At 41.7% G+C, this 18,144-nt stretch overlaps 5 protein-coding genes across 5 annotated transcripts; 3 read left to right on the forward strand and 2 right to left on the reverse strand.

The window, feature by feature from the left end:
* Positions 1–266: 266 nt before the first annotated feature.
* On the forward strand, positions 267–844 carry V1512DRAFT_246518 (increased loss of mitochondrial DNA protein 1; the record flags this gene model as incomplete). Its single annotated transcript, XM_066914435.1, has 3 exons — positions 267–404; positions 463–586; positions 654–844. 3 exons carry the CDS (start codon positions 267–269, stop codon positions 842–844), a joined length of 453 nt encoding a protein of 150 aa, XP_066772490.1.
* Positions 845–2,095: 1,251 nt separating this feature from the next.
* V1512DRAFT_260011 (uncharacterized protein) lies at positions 2,096–3,562 on the reverse strand. Its single transcript, XM_066915755.1, has 3 exons — positions 3,279–3,562; positions 3,059–3,224; positions 2,096–3,011 (listed from the first exon to the last, which is right to left on the reverse strand). The coding sequence occupies exons 1-3, from the start codon at positions 3,369–3,371 to the stop codon at positions 2,467–2,469; spliced, it is 804 nt and encodes a 267-aa protein (XP_066772491.1). The 5' UTR covers positions 3,372–3,562; the 3' UTR covers positions 2,096–2,466.
* A 4,255-nt stretch (positions 3,563–7,817) lies between these two features.
* V1512DRAFT_118541 (proteasome stabiliser-domain-containing protein) lies at positions 7,818–13,430 on the reverse strand. The gene is made up of 10 exons (XM_066912922.1): positions 13,084–13,430; positions 12,909–13,038; positions 10,043–12,862; positions 9,638–9,996; positions 9,541–9,586; positions 9,249–9,495; positions 9,048–9,205; positions 8,322–9,000; positions 8,102–8,268; positions 7,818–8,051 (listed from the first exon to the last, which is right to left on the reverse strand). The coding sequence occupies exons 1-10, from the start codon at positions 13,275–13,277 to the stop codon at positions 7,944–7,946; spliced, it is 4,908 nt and encodes a 1,635-aa protein (XP_066772492.1). The 5' UTR covers positions 13,278–13,430; the 3' UTR covers positions 7,818–7,943.
* V1512DRAFT_260020 (TLD-domain-containing protein) lies at positions 13,291–16,234 on the forward strand. Its single transcript, XM_066915756.1, has 8 exons — positions 13,291–13,356; positions 13,404–13,461; positions 13,516–13,793; positions 13,847–13,908; positions 13,961–14,789; positions 14,838–15,417; positions 15,464–15,897; positions 15,949–16,234. Exons 3-8 carry the CDS (start codon positions 13,668–13,670, stop codon positions 16,009–16,011), a joined length of 2,094 nt encoding a protein of 697 aa, XP_066772493.1. The 5' UTR covers positions 13,291–13,356; positions 13,404–13,461; positions 13,516–13,667; the 3' UTR covers positions 16,012–16,234.
* A 181-nt stretch (positions 16,235–16,415) lies between these two features.
* On the forward strand, positions 16,416–18,038 carry V1512DRAFT_252113 (uncharacterized protein; the record flags this gene model as incomplete). Its single annotated transcript, XM_066914699.1, has 3 exons — positions 16,416–16,842; positions 16,890–17,411; positions 17,464–18,038. 3 exons carry the CDS (start codon positions 16,416–16,418, stop codon positions 18,036–18,038), a joined length of 1,524 nt encoding a protein of 507 aa, XP_066772494.1.
* Between the last annotated feature and the right edge of the window lie 106 nt (positions 18,039–18,144).

Below are 18,144 nucleotides of genomic sequence, written 5' to 3' on the forward strand. Positions count from 1 at the left end.
AACCATTTTGTAGTAGTTATAAAAAATTCATGCCAGACTGTACATTTACATCAACGCGTCAGTCGGCATTGTGCGGCGGAGGGCACGCGTCAGAACGCGTGCTCAATTTAATTTTTTCACAGAATTCACCAGTTACGCAAACATCATCTACATCGCCATCCACAGAGACAGACAACTGTTTGTAAGAGTGCAGCAAATATATTTCAAGAGGAATTTTAGTCGTGGCTAAACAGACTCACGCGTATTTAAGCATTTATAACTCAAAAATGGTTCTTCTCTCATCCAAGAACATCTGTCTCGTACACTTCGCGCTATTGAATGCAGTTGCCTACAAACTATTGACCAATCCTGCTGATATATCTGGGCATGGCACAATTTTCATGATTGGAAGAGCAATGGCACTTGTAAGTCAAACCACAGTCAGGATCAGCGGCTAGAATCGGGATTAACAGAAGAAAACAGCCCGATGCTGAGTTTAGTGAAGACGATCCGGCACTCGGATTAGCGGCTTTCTTGTTATTGAATTTAAGCATTGTGGACTTGACGGCCATGTCAATTACATCTACTTCATTTTTAGAGCTTGCGGGTGCGTAGTATTCCGTGGTTTTCTATGTGATTGGCTCTATTATAGTACGTACTAAGTAACATTATAGTTCCGCTTAGGTTAATGTTATCGTTTGTAGTATGTGGATTTGGCTATATGGTGCCTGACTCGAGCATCGCAATTGCAAATTCGGCTGTATTTTCAATCAGCTTTCTGGATATCATGATGCAGTTTTGGCTTTACATCACGATCCGAGAAGAACGAAGTCTAATTATCCGAGAACAGACAGTTTCTGAATAGAGTTTTGACAATTTATCAAGAACCCTCTGTGTAGCATGAATTCATTTCATGCGATCATCGTTTTATGGTATTTGATTAAGCTTAGCGCGGCTGATTGAAATGAACTGTCAAAGCCACTACGTCGTGCCGTACTCGACAGCTAATTTATAGACAGTAATCTCGACCAGAAACCAACAAAATAGCTATCTCTTGAAACTTCTAAACTAATTTAGTAGAATTATAACATATTTACGTTGCACCGTGTCCGAAGATTGTGACACACTGCTGCCGTGGCTAATGAAGTGGAGCCGTCTTGAATATTGCAGCACACGCGGCTGTAGTGACGAAGCCTTCCCAGTGGCAACATTTTTCAATGCACACTAGCACGAACCCATCAGATTAAAATACTGAACTTTGAACTTCATCGCCAATACCGAAACAAGCTACTTGCTGTGCCTTGCTCCACTTACGTTGAAGGTCTCATAGTAATGGTATTGCTAGGCCGTGACAATTTAGCGACAGAAAGGTCTGCTTCCGTCGGAACCAGCCGAACCCTTTTGTGAGAGACGGCAAGTCAAAGCATTAATTTAACGCAGGTCAAATAATCAATTCCTGAAACCATGGAAACTGTGGTGTGAGAATCTCTTGGCCTAAGCGCCTCTAACGGTCCGGAACTAGTGATAGCACTCTTTTGTCAAGACTTCTAAATGGCCCTTATGTATTCAATCTAGACTAAATAGAGTAACCATGGCAGTGTCACGCATAACAATAGTATGCGGATGATACTACTACCAATAGTTTTTGAGAATATGATTACTCGCTTTGATTATTGATCTTAAACACCCGTTACTGAGAAGCCTTCGTCAATAGAGTAGAGAGACCGTCACATAAGGTTTCAGTAGTCCATTAATTATATAGTAACTTTATTTTGTGCATATTGCTATAATAATTGCTATAAAACACAGCGAATCCGGCTTGACAGTGAACAGAGAGAGTAAACAAAACCCCCTGAAGATAAAGTTTAATCAATGCGTACTGTGAAAACGTTCGGTTCATACACCATACACTAATCTAGTAACATATTAAAGCAAAGATGATTTACCAACAGAATCAAAGTGAAATTTGTTCCTAGTCAAAGTAAAAGAAGTATTCACGATTGGAGACCATTAAAATCAACCCGAAACCCTCTCGATGACGTGTTTTAAAGCTGTAAAGTAAATCTCTCCCCTTACTTTAAGTGGTCTCGAAAGAACTTAAACTCTGTTATATACACAGAATTAACTTATATAATATTAGTTGAGATACACTTTTTCAATTTAGCTTATTGTTATTTTATCGTAATATTTAAGATATTACAATCCATCACAGTTATCGCACAACTCATTATAGTTCATAATACACCAACAAAGCGCCGAACAAAAATTAAACTGAATCACTTAAAAGAAACGACTAAAAATTTGAATTAAACCAATTTTGAACGTGAATTAACCTTTTTTTGAGTAGAAAACAAAAAAATGCTGCAAATTGTGAAGTGCACGCTGTTGAGTGCTTGCGCTTAGGGCAATTCGTTAACTCAAGCGGCTTTTTCCGAACACGGCTCTGCTTAAGAAGATACATTAATTGAACTGAACCCTGATTAAACCTCACATATCTACCCACGGACTCACAGACTGAAACTCAGTTTTTGGAAACCACAAGTTGTTGTTGTCAGCCATTGAAACTTCCATTGGGTCTCGTGGTATATGGCTCAACGAGGTCAAGTCCAGGTCAACCCAGCCATGGGCTGAGTCATAAGCTGGATGCAGTTCGTCCACTGTGCCAGCTGTTGGGAACGTATACGCATAACTCATTTGATCTCTGTTATCTGTTATGTTGGGCAGAATTGCATATGTAGGTGGTGCAGGTGAATGATCTGTTGTCACAGGCGACGGCCAGCCCATGAACCATGAATCTTGTGATTGCCTGCGTTTGTAATCGTAAGCTTTAGCTGCAATTTCATCTTCTTCATCGTCATCTTCAGAATCACTGTAGTACCGTTTTCGTGAAACTTCACTTCTTGTTTCGTCAGGTGAGTTTGAATCATCAGCATAATCATGAATTGAAAGTACAACAAAACCCTCATCATGAGCATCCTCATACTCATTAGCCCTATGAGGTGCATATGGCTCAAAGATAGCAATTGCTTGTTCTAAAAAGTAGATCAGCATTGGCTCCAATGCTAGATACAATACATACCGTCATAAACAGGACAACCCGTGGTGTCAATGACATCAACCATTTTGCTTAATATTCTGCTGGTATCATCTTTATAATTTAGCCGCCGAGTGTAATCGCACGTTATTCCTAGACGAGAACATGGAGTACATTTTGGATGAACTTCGTCACACTTGATTTTCCTACTCTGTGAAAAAAATAGTTAGATCTGTTTAAAGTGGAATACCCATTGGACACATACTCTGCAAGTCCAGCAACCGTTTCTAGAGCGAGGAGCTTTCTTAAGTTGGCTTGAGGTAGACGAAGACGAAGGGTGCTGTTTTGAACTTTTCATTGTACTGGTATGTTGTGAAAAAGACTGTTGATTGATTTGCGAGGGTAACAAAGAAATATATATATAACTTTAAGAATACGATTGTGATGAGACCCGACGATGGAGATCAATCAGAAGGATTACGATTGAGTTTATTTAAAACGTAATTCTACCCGGGTGGTCATGTAAGACAAGCATCATCGAGTGAATTGGGCCGTTTGGTTTCGAAGTCGGAACTAGGCTTTGAGATGTGCATTTAAAGTTACGCTTACGTGCGGCATCAAATTCTTAGGTTTAGTCTAACCGTCGTACCCGTCTGAACCGGTTTCAAGGTATAAGATTCTATTCTGAGCTATGTGGGTTAGTTATCAATTCCAAAGCTAGTATTTATCATAAAATATGGTCGTTACAATCGCAATAAAATATTGTAACAGTAAATAGCTACTATTATATGAAAGCAAGGCTGAGTAGCCGTGTAACCAGTTCGGGGCCAGTCCGGTCAGAAAGAAGCCGCACAGTAAAATATCGGCGGAACTAGTTTAAAGTCTTCTAGAAGACCACTCGGTGGCACGTGCGTTAACAACATGAAGTTTGCATACTATAAAAAAGATGAGCTCTTTAGTGTAAACCTTATATTACTGTGTAGTCTCTCGTTGGCACACTCTCCGTTATAGCCTCTTCAAAAAATTTCATATACGTTTATATTCGCTTATGTTACTTATATTGAAGTAAACACTTATTCACTACTAGCGTTTTCCAGTATATTTGACAAAAGTCAGAAAGTTGCTAAAAGTGAGAGTGTTGAAGGTGCCATTCCGATCTGGCATATAGTCCTTCATTAGGAATAATAGCCCAGACCGTTTGCTACAGCGCGCCGTACAACAAATCCACTTGGTCAATTCCCGGCTTTGCCTGAGTATTTTCAAAAAGCTTTCAACAATCATAATAAACAAGAACTATAACATAAACTATAAAAGTATTAATCAAATGTGATTATATACTGCAATTTCAGTCAACCAAAAATGATCTTAGTAAAAAGTCTGAAATTATTAACTCTATTTAAGAGTAATATATCCGAAAGGCGTAGTTTAAGCAGTAACTGCTGACGATTCAACAGACTCTCGGATACTTCCGTCAACAAAGTATCACCTTAAAGAAAACTATGTCATTACCCGCCTCCATTATTTTTCTCGACCGCTGGCTTTAAAGAATTAACGCTGAATGTTCAGCGTTGCAGATCTTGCTGCACGTTCGTTTTTGACGTAAAATGCCGTGCACTGCGGATCTGCATGTGATAATGCCAGATGGAGCGCAATAATCAAAACTCTTCAAGCTTAATTTAAGGACGGCTAAAACAGCACCAAAACTAGACAATGGTCTCAGATTTATACGAACTCTCTGCGCACGGAACACAAAATTCAACTCAAGCTTCGAAATTAAAAAAAAGAAATGTGAAGCTGAATGGTTTTGATGTGTCGGTCAATAAATCTCTTCCAGAATGTTGAGGTCCTTTCTATCGTATTCTGGATAGTTGGCTAGTGTAATTATTCATTTTGTGACGCCAGATAATAAATAAGCTTAATGTGCTAAAAATGGACTGTGGTGTTGGCACTCAATATGTGACCACTAAATTTAATATTTCTTTTAATTAATATAATATGAATTTAGAAATACATCTAGTTGACATAGCCAGGGACTATTTACCGCTAACTGGCTGATCTCAAAATAGATTGCACTATTTTTAATGTAATTTACATAATACTGGCGAGTAAAGCAGTAGTTGTTATTGGCATCTTTACCTATTGGCACGCTAATTATTTATGACCGGTCAAGCCGATTCAAATGACAGGCAAAACTTAATTGATCTTAAAACGACGATGAAACATTCCCTGCATTATCTCAAGGTATGTGCTTAACAGAGCAGAAAGTGGGGAAAGGACAAAGCGGGCATGCTTAAAAAGTTTGCACTGATGCAAATTACTGGAACGTTATATCTTATATTTAAGTGGCACGTGCGTAATAGTTTGAAATCAGGTGACTGACAGTTTAAACCGTTTTTTGAACCTGTCTTGGTATTACGTCAACTTTTGGTAAAGAAGGGAACTCACGTCACATGCTAGCTTTTCGTCACAACTTGGAATGCAGGTTTTTATTTTGCGAAAAAGTGCTTATGGACCCCGTCATAATTCAGAACCTAAAAACCACATTGACCTGAATCAGTATAATGATAGCACTTCCGCGAGTGCATCGAACAGTTTATTAAGACATAGTTTTCAGCCGCGCATCTAGCCAAACTGCAAAAAAAAAAAAAAAAAAAAAAAAAACCTGGTTCGTAACCAGGACTTTGTGTGCGTGCTTCGCCTCTTCATAATTTATAAATCTTCGACCAGCGTTCATAATAGCCTAAAAGGTAGATCATTAATCCCTCGAAACTGGCGTCAAATAATGTACCGTGTTAACAGATCAATATACAGGATACCGGGTACCGGAAAGCCATTAGTTAATACACATACGCACAGTGTCCAGAAATTACAGTTTAATATCACTCCAATTTGACTGATCGACAGAACCAACTGTGCGACACCATCAATCGCATTACCTGGACAATAGTGGTGTCAGTCAAACTCACCAAGCAGAAAGATTCACATTTATATTCCGCTTAAAGATTTCACAAAGTGCTTCTAGAAACCCAACTTAAACAAACATATTCGGTTTTTTTGGTCAGCAGCACTTAGGCATCGGGCCCTACCTATTTTCAAGACATAAATAAATTTAAATATTTTATAGCCTAAATAATTTCAAGTCGCGTATAACTGTTCTTAAACGGAATTAAACTATGTTTACAGTCGACAAAGACATTCGTGCCTGAACCAGGACCTGTGCTTCCACAGGCGCTAGCCTTTTGCTGCGTCGGCCTTTGTTATTGCTAATTTCTGTCTAAATCTTCCGTAAAATACAGTTTGCTCTTGCTTCTCGACTTTTCTGTTTTATTCGTGTGCAGTAAAGACGCGGCGATTCCGATCGCATGGCCTTTGCACGGCTTGGTGATTCTTAGTGACTAGCGCTTCTTCTGTCATCCAATACTTAAACGGGCTGAAGCGCGCAGTATGCCTACCACATGGTCCAGAAAGTACAAGCAGATTCCAGTGGTGCTAGAGCTTTTGCGAATGGTATTTGCAAACGGGGGCTGAGATCGACCAAAATAATGTAAAGGCACTATATCTTCAACATCGCCTGATCTTCAGCATGATATAAATCCTAAGGTTCATTTTTAGAGTAGCTATTCGAATTGATATAGTACTTCATCACCGCCGAAACTCTCGCCATATTAATTGAACTTAAATCGATATGCTCGGAATTCATTCATACTTACTGTTCCGCGTCATCCCTCCGGGATTTGCGACCCACAGGAAATGTAAGTAGGCAGACAGATCTGAAAACAATCATCAGTACAGAACGAAACACAAGGTCTCGATTGCGGATTACAGCAGTCAATAGCAGACAGCATGACAGTAAACGTAACAGTGAGATCAAAGAGGGATTGTAATTATAAGATGAAGTTGCATATAGTGAGCGTATCCAACATTGAACAAATGCCTGCTTTATTTTTCAAAAACTAACGTCTAACAATAACATATAAATCTGTTAGCTGATCTATGTTCGGTTTTGTTTTTCTAACCCCTGAAATTGAAGCAACGTATATTATGTCATCACCAATTGGGCTTCTAGCATAATGTCAATTCCAACTACATGATTTTTCAGCTTTCATGTTTTATCTTCCATGCCACAGAAATCGTTGATCGTGTGACCATAAAAGGCAGCTGGCTGTATAAAGATTGGGAATCCCGGACACTTTGTCATAAAACTCGCTCAATCCGCCTCAGCTTCGTCTGTCCTTCTCATTCTTTAAACCTTATTCGCGGTTTAGTTTTTAACGTCCAGGCACGTAAATTTTAGTTTGCGTCCTCCAGCGTTCCCCAGTCTACGTCTCTTCTTTCCGTACATACCACGATTTAGCAACGCAAATCTCGGGCATATACTATTAGTTACGAGGAGTTTGTTCCCAGTCATATTATATTCAGGTCATTAACAGATGGCAGCAACCAGATATCCGTCATAAACCCCTTGATGGCCGAGACGAAACTGACATTTAGGTCTGCTATACTAACCATCCGGAATTAACGCGTAGTCTAGTCAGGCTTAATACATAAAATCTCCAATTGCACTCTGACGATAGTTTTGCCTTGCCGGTGATACTATCGATTACATATGTTTCAAATGCGTCCAAGCGCCAACTATGTAGCCTGCAGAAAAGTAATGCCCGTATATCCCAAAAAAACATCTCCAGAGCCTATGATAATTTTAAATAAACACGTGAATTGTCATTATGAACTAATGTAAGGATCTAGGATGCACCAGCCCTTCCTGATGTATCATTTGCTTCTAACCCTCCTACAGTGTAGATTGCTGATAAGCTGACTAGGAGACGTATTCTGACTTGTTTCGTACCAGTCATATGGTACTTTAATTTTTCTGTATCATCGTGGTAAACAGAAACTATCAGTCGATCAATATTTAAGTCCGTCACAATTACTATAATGCAGTTACAGCAATATGAAACTCCGAGCAAAATCGTTCTAGAAACTTTCTCGCGTAAACCTTGTACTCCTCGTTATTCCGTTTGGCTTCAACAAGAAACAACTAGATACCGCGTGAGTTAATAGCCTCAACAAAACCATCATAACACTCACCTTGTATAACCGGTCGCGAAGATCAAGATGTAGGTCCACATAGCCTTTCATCTTCACCGCAAGGTTTAAAAGCGACTCAACCACTTTCTCCTTTCCTTCCCAGCTTCTTCCACTTGACGCCTTTATCAAAACATCAAAAAGCCTTTCGGTCTGAGTAATTTGGTTGCCTGTTTTAATTTAGTAAAAACAATGAATGAAATAAGCACACAAGAACCCTTACCAACGGCATCACTTGCGTCAGCAACTGCAAGAGCTGCGGTCTGACGAACACGCCATTGCTGACTTTCAAAATGACTAACTGCCAAATCCAAGATTTCTCCAAAGTAGAGCTTAATAGCACCAACTCCGCCGGTATTTTCTGACCACGTGCTCGTAAATGACTCCTTGACAGGCTTGAGAGTATCGTGCTTGGCCACATACACAAACGGCAAGATCGAAACTGCCAGCGACATAAACTTATCAGACGCATGCTTGGAAATTCCAACCATGATTGAGCCCGAAATCACTCTTAAACGCTCGTCGTCTTCCGAGTCAAAGTACATCTTCTGCGCCGTCGAAACTAGCTCGAGCACCGACTCGTTGCTGGCAACTCGGCACAGATACCCAGATGCCGCCGCATAAGACGTCGCTACAGTGTCGTTCCGGTCCTGCAGCTGCGGTACAACGACCTTCAAGAGCCTGTTGGCATAGGGCCGGACAAGGTCTATATGACGAACCACAAGAGTCACAAGCACTCGCGAACATGCTACTTTTGATGGTAACCCGACACTCTTTCGAATCGACACTCTTAACTTTGGATACAAATCCTTCATAGTTGCATCGTCCAACAAATCCATACACTTGTCAATGGCTTCCATCATTGGTGAGCTCCGCATGCTTGCCAAGCGCGTAGCATCAATCTATGGCCATCAACAGCGATTCAAACCTAACATCATGCACTACTTACTGCATTTCCGGTCAGCCCGTACTTGTCAGCATTAAGTGCAATATAATTCACTGCTTGCGGTTCAAGCGTCGACAGCAACCCAAGCAACTCCTCAACCAGCGTTGGAATAAATGGTCGTAGACCAAACCCTCCTTTTTGTACCAGCTTCAGCAAAGTGTCTACAAATTAGTTCAGTCACGTAACAACACATTTTAGCCATACCCAAAGAAAAGCTTTGAACTTCTTGAGCTTGTGACTGTAGTCCTGAATTGCCAAGCAAGAACGGCAGCAACTGCTGCAAACTAGCAGACATTCGCTGATTGGCCGCACCAGATGCGGCGTCTACTGTGCGTACGAGTGCGTTCGTCAAACTTCGACACAACGACACGGCCTGCGCACGCACTGATTCTTTGATGTCGTCCAAGGCTCGGAAACTCATCTGCCAAATTTGCTCAAGTGAGTCCGCGTACTGTATGTCAGCTACTCCGAATTAAGAAAATTATAAGCTACTCACTTTGTCCCACTGCGCATTGCCGAGTAAATCTTGAAGAGCGGCGCAACTGAATATAGTCAGTGATTTCCATGTCATTATCAACACAAATACTATTTACCTTGCCTGACGCACACGCCATTCTCGATCGCCAATACGTTTCAAGAGCTCTTCCAAAATATCGTCAAACTGTGCATCCACGATCCCAGCAGAGTCTTGCACGAGCGAGTCCCAAATCATCTTCATCGATTGCTGGACAGCCATGCTAGGATCGTACCTGTACCTGTAGAGTTTTGGAACCAAGTTCTTCGCTAAACGCTGATTTGAACCAAGGATATCGCTTAAATTTGTGCTTGACAAAATTGAGCCAAGACCAAATGCTGCTCCTTTCCGAGTCGACCAGATTGCCGAACTCGAGGCAAGCGACATGAACTTATATACCAAACTTGGATCGCCAGCTTCAGCAGCCAAACTCATAATCTATCGGATATTAGCGCTTTATGAAAACGGAGCAAAAGATGCATACATCTTTGTAAGTCGACACAGATCCGTCTCCAGTATTCATTACTCCTGGCTCAAACAATTGAGTTTCACCCGAAATCCGGCCAGCGGTAGAGGAATCTCGAGTATCAGCAGTAAAAGATTGCACCAAACTCCGCACTAAATCTTCCTTCAGATTCTTGTCACCGCGCTCGTACACAAGTCCCAATCCGCGTGACGCCGACTCCTGAATCATTTCGTCTCGATCGCCCAAAAACCCAAGAAATGCGTAATGAACGAGCTTTAAATGGTCAATAACCGGTTGAAGATGGCCACAGAACTGGACCAAACTCAGCAACCAAACACATGACGCCTTTTTCAACGACGGTTTTGTAGTCTGGCATAACTCAAGCACCCTTTCAAGGACGGTTTCAATAATCAAAGTGTCAGTAGTAGTAAACTTAAATCCTTGAATGTCGAGCGAACGCTTCAGCACTGTCGAGTCCCAGCCAGCCGCAACGCACGACAACGCTTCACCGCTTGTGAATAAAAACTCAACTTGTTTAGACTCGTGAAGCGCGTATATTGCCTCCGCTGTCTCTAATCTAACCTCTTTTGTTGAAGACAACGACAGATTGCCATATGCAATCATCGCTTTTTCGTTATTGGTTTGTCTGACAACCTGAAGCACCTTTTCCAGCCCATCCTTGACCTCATCGACTGAGCAGATCGAGAGCACATTGTATGCACCGAGTTGAGAGATTGCCAATATCGAGGCATCTCGCACAGATGAGATGGCTTGCCTGTCAAGGTTACCAAGCAAGACCTTGTAGAACCCGGTAATGGTCTCTGAAGGCACGAGCGGCAATTTGCCGCGCAGACTCAGCCGTGACAACACGTAGCTAAGACTTTCAATTGCACCATGCATGCGAGGAAGGTTAGAAACTGCTGTACATGACTCTGCCGATTCAGTAACCAGCTTTCGGATCGAATCAGGATCGACACTGTCAGAAGTACTGATAATTCCAAGGGCGTGCGTAGCTGTATCCCGAGTAACAACATTGATGCTCGACGTGAGGGATTCCAACACATCAAGCTTCGACGCTAACGAAGCAATTAAATTAGGTGGCGAAAGCGTGACAATTTCAAGCCAAATAGCACCAGCGACTTGTGTGCCCGGCAACTGAATTTTGAAAAAATCGAACAGAATTTTTAAGAATTGTGTTAATGCGGGATCAGATTCCTGAAACCACTGGCCCAACAAGTCAACAATGTTTTTTCGCACAACTTCATCCAACTCAACCAGCTCGTCCAATTTATGTATCCATGCTTCGTCCACAATCGGCAATTTTGGTTGCGCCTCCAATGCCTTCATCAACAAGATTCTACGCAAGAACTGGAAAGCTTCAACAACGATTGTGCTGCTTATATTTCTTAGCTCCAAAGTGTTTGTTGCATCAGGACTTGCCCATTTGGTGATAAGTAAATCAAGCATGGATTTAAACTCGGGAAAAGCATACTCCAGTCCACTGTAGTCATCTGGGCCAGTTTTAAACTCAGGACGATGAGACTTGCGAAACCAATATGGGTGTAGCCCCCGCCTGGCCTCAGCGATAGTATCGGTGCTATTTGCGGTATCAAGACCCATCAAGCAAATGTATCTTGCAACTGGGTCGCTAAATGGAAAAGCCGCGACACTGTATCTGACTGCCAAATATTGACTGTTTGAGATTTCCGGATCCAGAGTCATTTGTTCAAGTAAGTAGGTTCTCAGTTCTTCTAGTTTGTCCGGGTTTATGGTGTGCAACACAGGAATCATTGTACTCAGAGCTTCATGCACCGAGTTTCTAGTATCGGCGTGTTGCCCTTTCAAACTTTCAAATAATAACTTGATCAACGTGATGTCGTTCTGGATTACTTGTGGTACACGACGGGCAAGCATGCCGACAGATTCAAACCAAAATCCAGTTATGGCCCGTTCTTGAACAGTGCTTGAAAACTCAACACCCCATCCCTCGCTGTATCGTGTAAGAAGCACGTTCATGAAATCTTTTGCAATTGAAGTGAGTGTTTCTGGCGATGCAGTTCTAGCAACCCAGTTCACAAAGCCCATTGTAGCTTGCAGTTCTTTGAGTGAGTCAGATGCTATTCCTCGTTCAATGGCTTTGACCATCTCTCGGGATGTGTTAGCTGCCCAACTGCTCTTCGACAGTAACTGCAAAATTCTAGTCCGGAATTTCTGAGCTATCGGCGGTGTACCTTCTGTTCCTAGTAACAAACTATAAAGTCTGACAACCACTTCTTCGTTTTCATAGTCGATGTTCAATTTACGAAGAATATCCTCTGACGTGTTTATGACTTCCATAATATTGTCCTGAGATCCAGCAAGGGCAGGCCAAAATCTGTCCGATTCCGGTAACGCACTCGCACTGAACGCCAAAATGGCACGTTTGATCGGAATCAACTGTGCTGATGAGATTGTATCTTTTGAATTTGAAGTCAAAAATTCAAATTCTTCAACAGAAACACCTGGACAACTTCTTGAATGAGATTGCGCAGGTCTTTGAATGCCAGCCATGTCTAATTCGCCGTCACCGTCTTGTGATTGAACACTAGAATTGGTAGAGAACGATGCGAGATTAAGTAAAATCACACTAGTGAAGTGATCAGAAAGAAATCTTGCATCTGCGACATTCGGTTTGTCAAATCCGAGCTTTTGCTGTAAGGCTTCTTCATCTTTAGATCCGCGATCAGGTGCTTTCCAACCAGGCAGTAGCTTCAACAAAATACCAAATAGTCCTTTCTGAAAAGGACGCTGATATGTCGAAATTCCTTTAATAATTTCGGGAATCAACGTGTTTTTTTGCTGCATTAATCAGTCAACCGCTCTTCAGTTGAAGTACCATACATACTTCCAAAGGCATACGATCAACTCCTATCTGAATGTACATCAGACAGAAACTTCGAAGCAGATTTGCGTCAATTTCAATCTTTGGTTCTCTGAATTGCGCTAGCAAGGACTCTACCGGAAGCATTATAGTTCTAAATCATGATCAGTTCCTGTGCAATAAATCAAGGAACACCTACGTAGTCTTGACTCGAGTATTGATGTGATTACAAATCGACACGACTTTGTTTCGCACAGCTTCATGAGGTGATCCCAATTTTAGTATCAAAGGAGCCAAATACACTTTCAGAAGAGCTTCCAGCCTTGCGTCAGTGTTTGAAAGAGCAATTCTCATCTCAACCTTGTTGACCAATGCCAGCTCTTGACTCGCCATAGTGATTGATCTAGAAGGAAAGCGTTCTGTTTAAATACTGCTTTCTGTGAAACAAATCTCTCAATCTTCTAGCAACTCAGTACTTAACTACAAATTTGTTTTCACAGTAGCTGCTGACAGTATTAGGATTTCATGGACTACGGTCGAAGAACACGATGACATGGCTCAATTGTGCGGCTGATTAGTATGTAAATTAACCGCGAGGCTTGAGGGTTTCGTGTGCGGCTTACTTGCGCAGCCTGTTATCGCTTGCTATCAATGATTTCAGTCTTCATACGATCACATCCCAACTTGCCTCATTTTGGACGCTTGGTGTTTGATTGTTATTCTTGTATGTTGCAACTTTGCATGTTTTTTGAATTGTTTTCTTTGGTATAAAAACATAGAAAAATGGGACAATTACAGAGTAGTCTGGCCGAAACTGGTGCTGAAAAGTTCACACCTCAGCAAATCTCGTCGCGGTTCGCGAACCAATGCGGGTCTCAATTCTCTAGTATTGAACTATGGGCATTCAAGGTACTTAGTCACTGGTATACACAAAAGCTTTCAGGTCAATTGACTATTTACAGGATGTGTTCAGGCGCAATGCAAAGGTCAGTGACCGAGTGTACTACTGGACTCAAGAAGACCTGTAAGCCCACGTCATCGTAATGTGGCACATTTAGTACTGACGACTCACATAGTGTTCGCTTTCTCGAAATACCTGAAAATATGGCAGAATCTGGTAAGATTCTCTATGCTATGGTATATTATATTTGCACATTTCCTTTCTTGCGTCCTCGAATTCCCGCTTTATCACTTTCGCAAAATGCGCCTACAACGTTAACATTTGAAAATATGGTGAAGGTTGTCGTTCTATTCACAGGTAGATACAAAGGCATTTTGTCAAGTGACTATGACTTTTTGAAGTTGCTTTTCTGTGCTATCTCATTTTATGAGGAAGTGCAAATGGACGATCTAGAACTGAAGGAAAAAAAGGTGCCTCTGCCTGAGTCAGAGCCAGAACCAGAGCAGTCGGAGACATCAGATGCCCAAGATGGTAGTATGCTAGGCACAGATGAGGAAAAGCTTGGTTTCTGGGAAAAAAGGTTTTCGTCACTGGTTGCACTCAAGAACAAGTCAATATCGTCGCAGTCAGATACATCTTCGGACGTTGACATTGACGAAGAGTTTTTAACAATTAACTTTACAAACATGGCGTCATGGTACGATTTAGATTTGATCAAATCCTACGACAATACAAACGTTGAATTGTTACGAATCTCACCAACGTCGCTGTACCATTTGTTTATTCTTCTTTTAGCGCTCGGGCCTTTGCAGGTTCAGGAGCCCATTGGCATATACGCTTCACATTTTGAGGAACCTCAGCTTACAAAGTATAAGACCATTGCCAAAAATATGGTGAGATCGTTTGTGCCAACTTGGACGGTTGGATGGAAGATGAGCGAGGCCGCGCTCATGGAAATGGGTATTTCCTATTCACGATTTTACATCGTCATTAAATCAGTTATGGTATGGTTTAATTTGAACTATATAAAGACATCTCACTAATGGCGTCAGCCGTTTGCCTTTGACACACTAGCAACACTATTTGAGCATTTTTTGTTTAACAGACGCATCTCTCCAGAACAGTTTCTTAAACTTCAAGCTGCAGAAGCTATGGAAATGCCCGAGCATATGGCAGAGTCTCCTGTCGAGCACCCGTTTGAATCTCCACGGGATCACGATGGACTAGAAGAATCAAGCGGTGACTCTTCCGAAAGTGTAGCTGTTACTCCACTCGCGCGAATCCCACCTCCTACAAAGCTCATGAGTGCTTCCGTGATTTCTCAATTAGCGACGTTTATGGATACTCATAGTTTTATGCTTTACGGTGGCTTGAAGAAGCTTTACGTTGGCTCGGAAGCTGGTTTCAGTATGGGTTCTTTTGAGCAGAAAGTATTCAAGTGGAACGCACCAACCATCGTACTCATTTCTGGTTATATTCTTCCTGCGGAGCCAAAGGGGACAAAAGAGAGAGCTTTTGCTGACAATCTTCCTCCAATTCGATATTTGAACTCAAACGACCAGGTCAAACGGCACAATGGTAATGTTCTGTATGGTGCAGTGGTCAATACTCCCTGGAAAAATACAAATAAAGGTATTATTGCTGCTTTGACAAATTGATTAATACTGACTTGAGGTAGAATGTTTTGGTGATCGCTCTACCGCACTGTTTACTTTGGAGCCCGTGCACGATGTATTCCGGGCTAATGCGTATAACCCAAACTATGTCTATTTTTCCAAAACTACTGGTTTAGGATTTGGCAGCACGCCGCCAAAGCAAAATACACATGTGCGTAACGGCGCTCCACAGTACGCACTCGGCGATTTGTCTCTGACGCTTGACGGTGCGCTTGAGTTTGGTGTTTTCCGCCACGTCGGTTCAGAGACATTCAAAGCAAGCGACATTCGAGAGCATGTTAACTTTGAAGACCGGTTCGCGGTCACTGAGTTTGAAGTGTGGGGATGCGGTGCGGACGAAGTGTTGCGCGAACAGGCTAAGCTGTGGGCCTGGGAAGAGCGCGAAGCGCTTTTAAGAAAACACGTCAACTTATCAAAGGACAGAGAAGAGAGCAGAGTAGGTTTTGCGATGTGTTGAGGTTGTCGACAGATGGCTAACGCGATTTAGGCTCTACTCGAACTTGCTGGTATCATCGGTGGTGGTGGCCAGCGTACTGGTGGCAGTATATAGCTTTATTTTTGTTTAGTTTGGTGCATAACGCTACAAATTTTAAGTAGTTGACTGGTTATTTGGATAAAATTTGGGATTCGTTTCGAAGTGGGGCAGGCCAATTGGTTTTGAAGACTCTCGTGAGGATTGTTGTACATAAATTAAAGCATAGTTTTGAGACTCATATTTGTCGTTTTAAGTTTGCTATTTGCATTGTAATGTAATCTAAAATGGTAAAGTACAATTTAGACTTACAATTTGTTCATCATCGGTATGCCTGACGACAGAAATGTAAAAACTTACACGTGCTCACGTGACCATGACGATGATCTTGAGCTACGAATGTTTACACTTCGTTAGCATCTGTCCTGCTCGCTCAGACTCCAAGTCACAAACTTCCATCTGCACGTTCTAGTTCAGTCATTATGTTTGAATCTGTTACTGTTGACAACGTCATACTGTCTATGATTCTTGTGACCATGACACTGTTTCTCAACGCAATAGCTACCAGACTCGCGAGGAAGATCGCAGACTATGTGTTCCAATCCACAAACGTAAATCTTGATGTGGGTAATTCTGGTGATTTTTCAAGAGCCGTTGAGAAATATGACATTGCAAGAGAGAAAAAGCCAGTTGAGCAAGTGACACGTGAAGAATCAAACGACTCTACTAGTACAAAAGACTTGCCTGCGAAAGAACCAAAGAGTACACCTGAATTCACAGCAAAAAGAGCAAACCCTGAGCTTGTCAATGAAACGAAGCCTAAAATTATTGGTGCTTGCTCTTCGAACGAGTTTTTAGCCATCTTGTCAGCTGAGATTGCCACACAACGTAGTGCTCGATCAGGTCGCAGTACGTTAATGTCAGTAGTTTTTGTTGGTCATTGCTAAAGTGTTTAGAGCAAAGAGTAACTGCTACGGACTTCCCAGAGCAGACTGCAAAAGAACTCACGAGAGAAGTTGCGGAGCAGATTGCAAATGATATTGTACAACAAGCCGAATCCACAGTGTCAACTACATACACAAATGAGAACGCCAACCGCCACCCACTGGTAGACATTCAGAATGAAAGTTCTCTTAAATTGCCTAGATTTGATTTTCGAGGCAACTCTTCAAGTTTCCAGAAAAATAAATGCTTTAATAGAGACAAGTCTAGCAGACTGCCACGTAATATTTCACTGATCGATTTCGACAAGGATGAGTCTGTGATTTCGCCTTTACCTGCTGCTTACTATGCTTCACAGAAACCGCTTATGGGCGATTTTGTGACTGAATCTGTATCTGAAAGGTTCGATATCAACATTTCTACTCTCAAGTTTGACAATGACTTAAAAGTCGAATCCGAAGCTTTGAAAACCAATTCTCCTGCGCACCAGAATGTCCCAGCTCCAGATGAGGACGAAGTCTTGATTACTGCCAATGGTTTTTTGGTTTAAGAGATTTCTTTGATTTTGGTTACTGACAAACTGTATAGATTTACCACTTAAAGACAACCAGTCAATTCAGATGACTGTGAAACTTTGCGATCGGATTGAAACGATCAGGCCCGCATTTTACGCTCTCAAGTGCATGGAAGCCGAATGCATTGCAGTTACTGGCTGTGCAGGCTTTCGCTCTGAATACAGAAAAATCTGTGAACTGTTTAAGGCTTGCAAATCTGTTGATGACATTTTTGTTGAGTTTATTGTTGGTCTTCAGAATTACCAGCAGGCAAGGGATGTTGTAGATAAAGACATTGCCGACATTATGACTGTCCATGAATACTGTGTTAACTATTGCGATGCTAAATATCCGAACCACTCAGTCAACGTGAGATATTCGCTTACAAAAGAGGTTCTGTATCAGTTGAGCGAGTTTTGCATCAAGCAGCCAGATGTAAACTTTGAGTTGGCTATGCCGGACGGAGAACGGCAGAAGCGCAAACAATTACGGAATAAGACTACAAAACATGGTAAGCATCATGGAAAGAATGCAGAGTCATTGGAAAAAGTTAAGCATGCTGGTATCGATATATATAGAAAACCGTTCAGCATGAAGGGAAGCTTTTAAGAAGATCCCCGGTCATGCCAAGTCTCTGAACACATCTGTAGATAATATTAGGGAACCGACATGTTTGACTTCCCAGTGCAAAGATAAGAAGGGAGTATGGAGTTAT

The sequence above is a fragment of the Lipomyces arxii genome (genome assembly GCF_038497795.1).
Source record: "Lipomyces arxii strain Phaff 12-163 unplaced genomic scaffold V1512scaffold_4, whole genome shotgun sequence".
Classification (NCBI taxonomy): domain Eukaryota; kingdom Fungi; phylum Ascomycota; class Lipomycetes; order Lipomycetales; family Lipomycetaceae; genus Lipomyces; species Lipomyces arxii.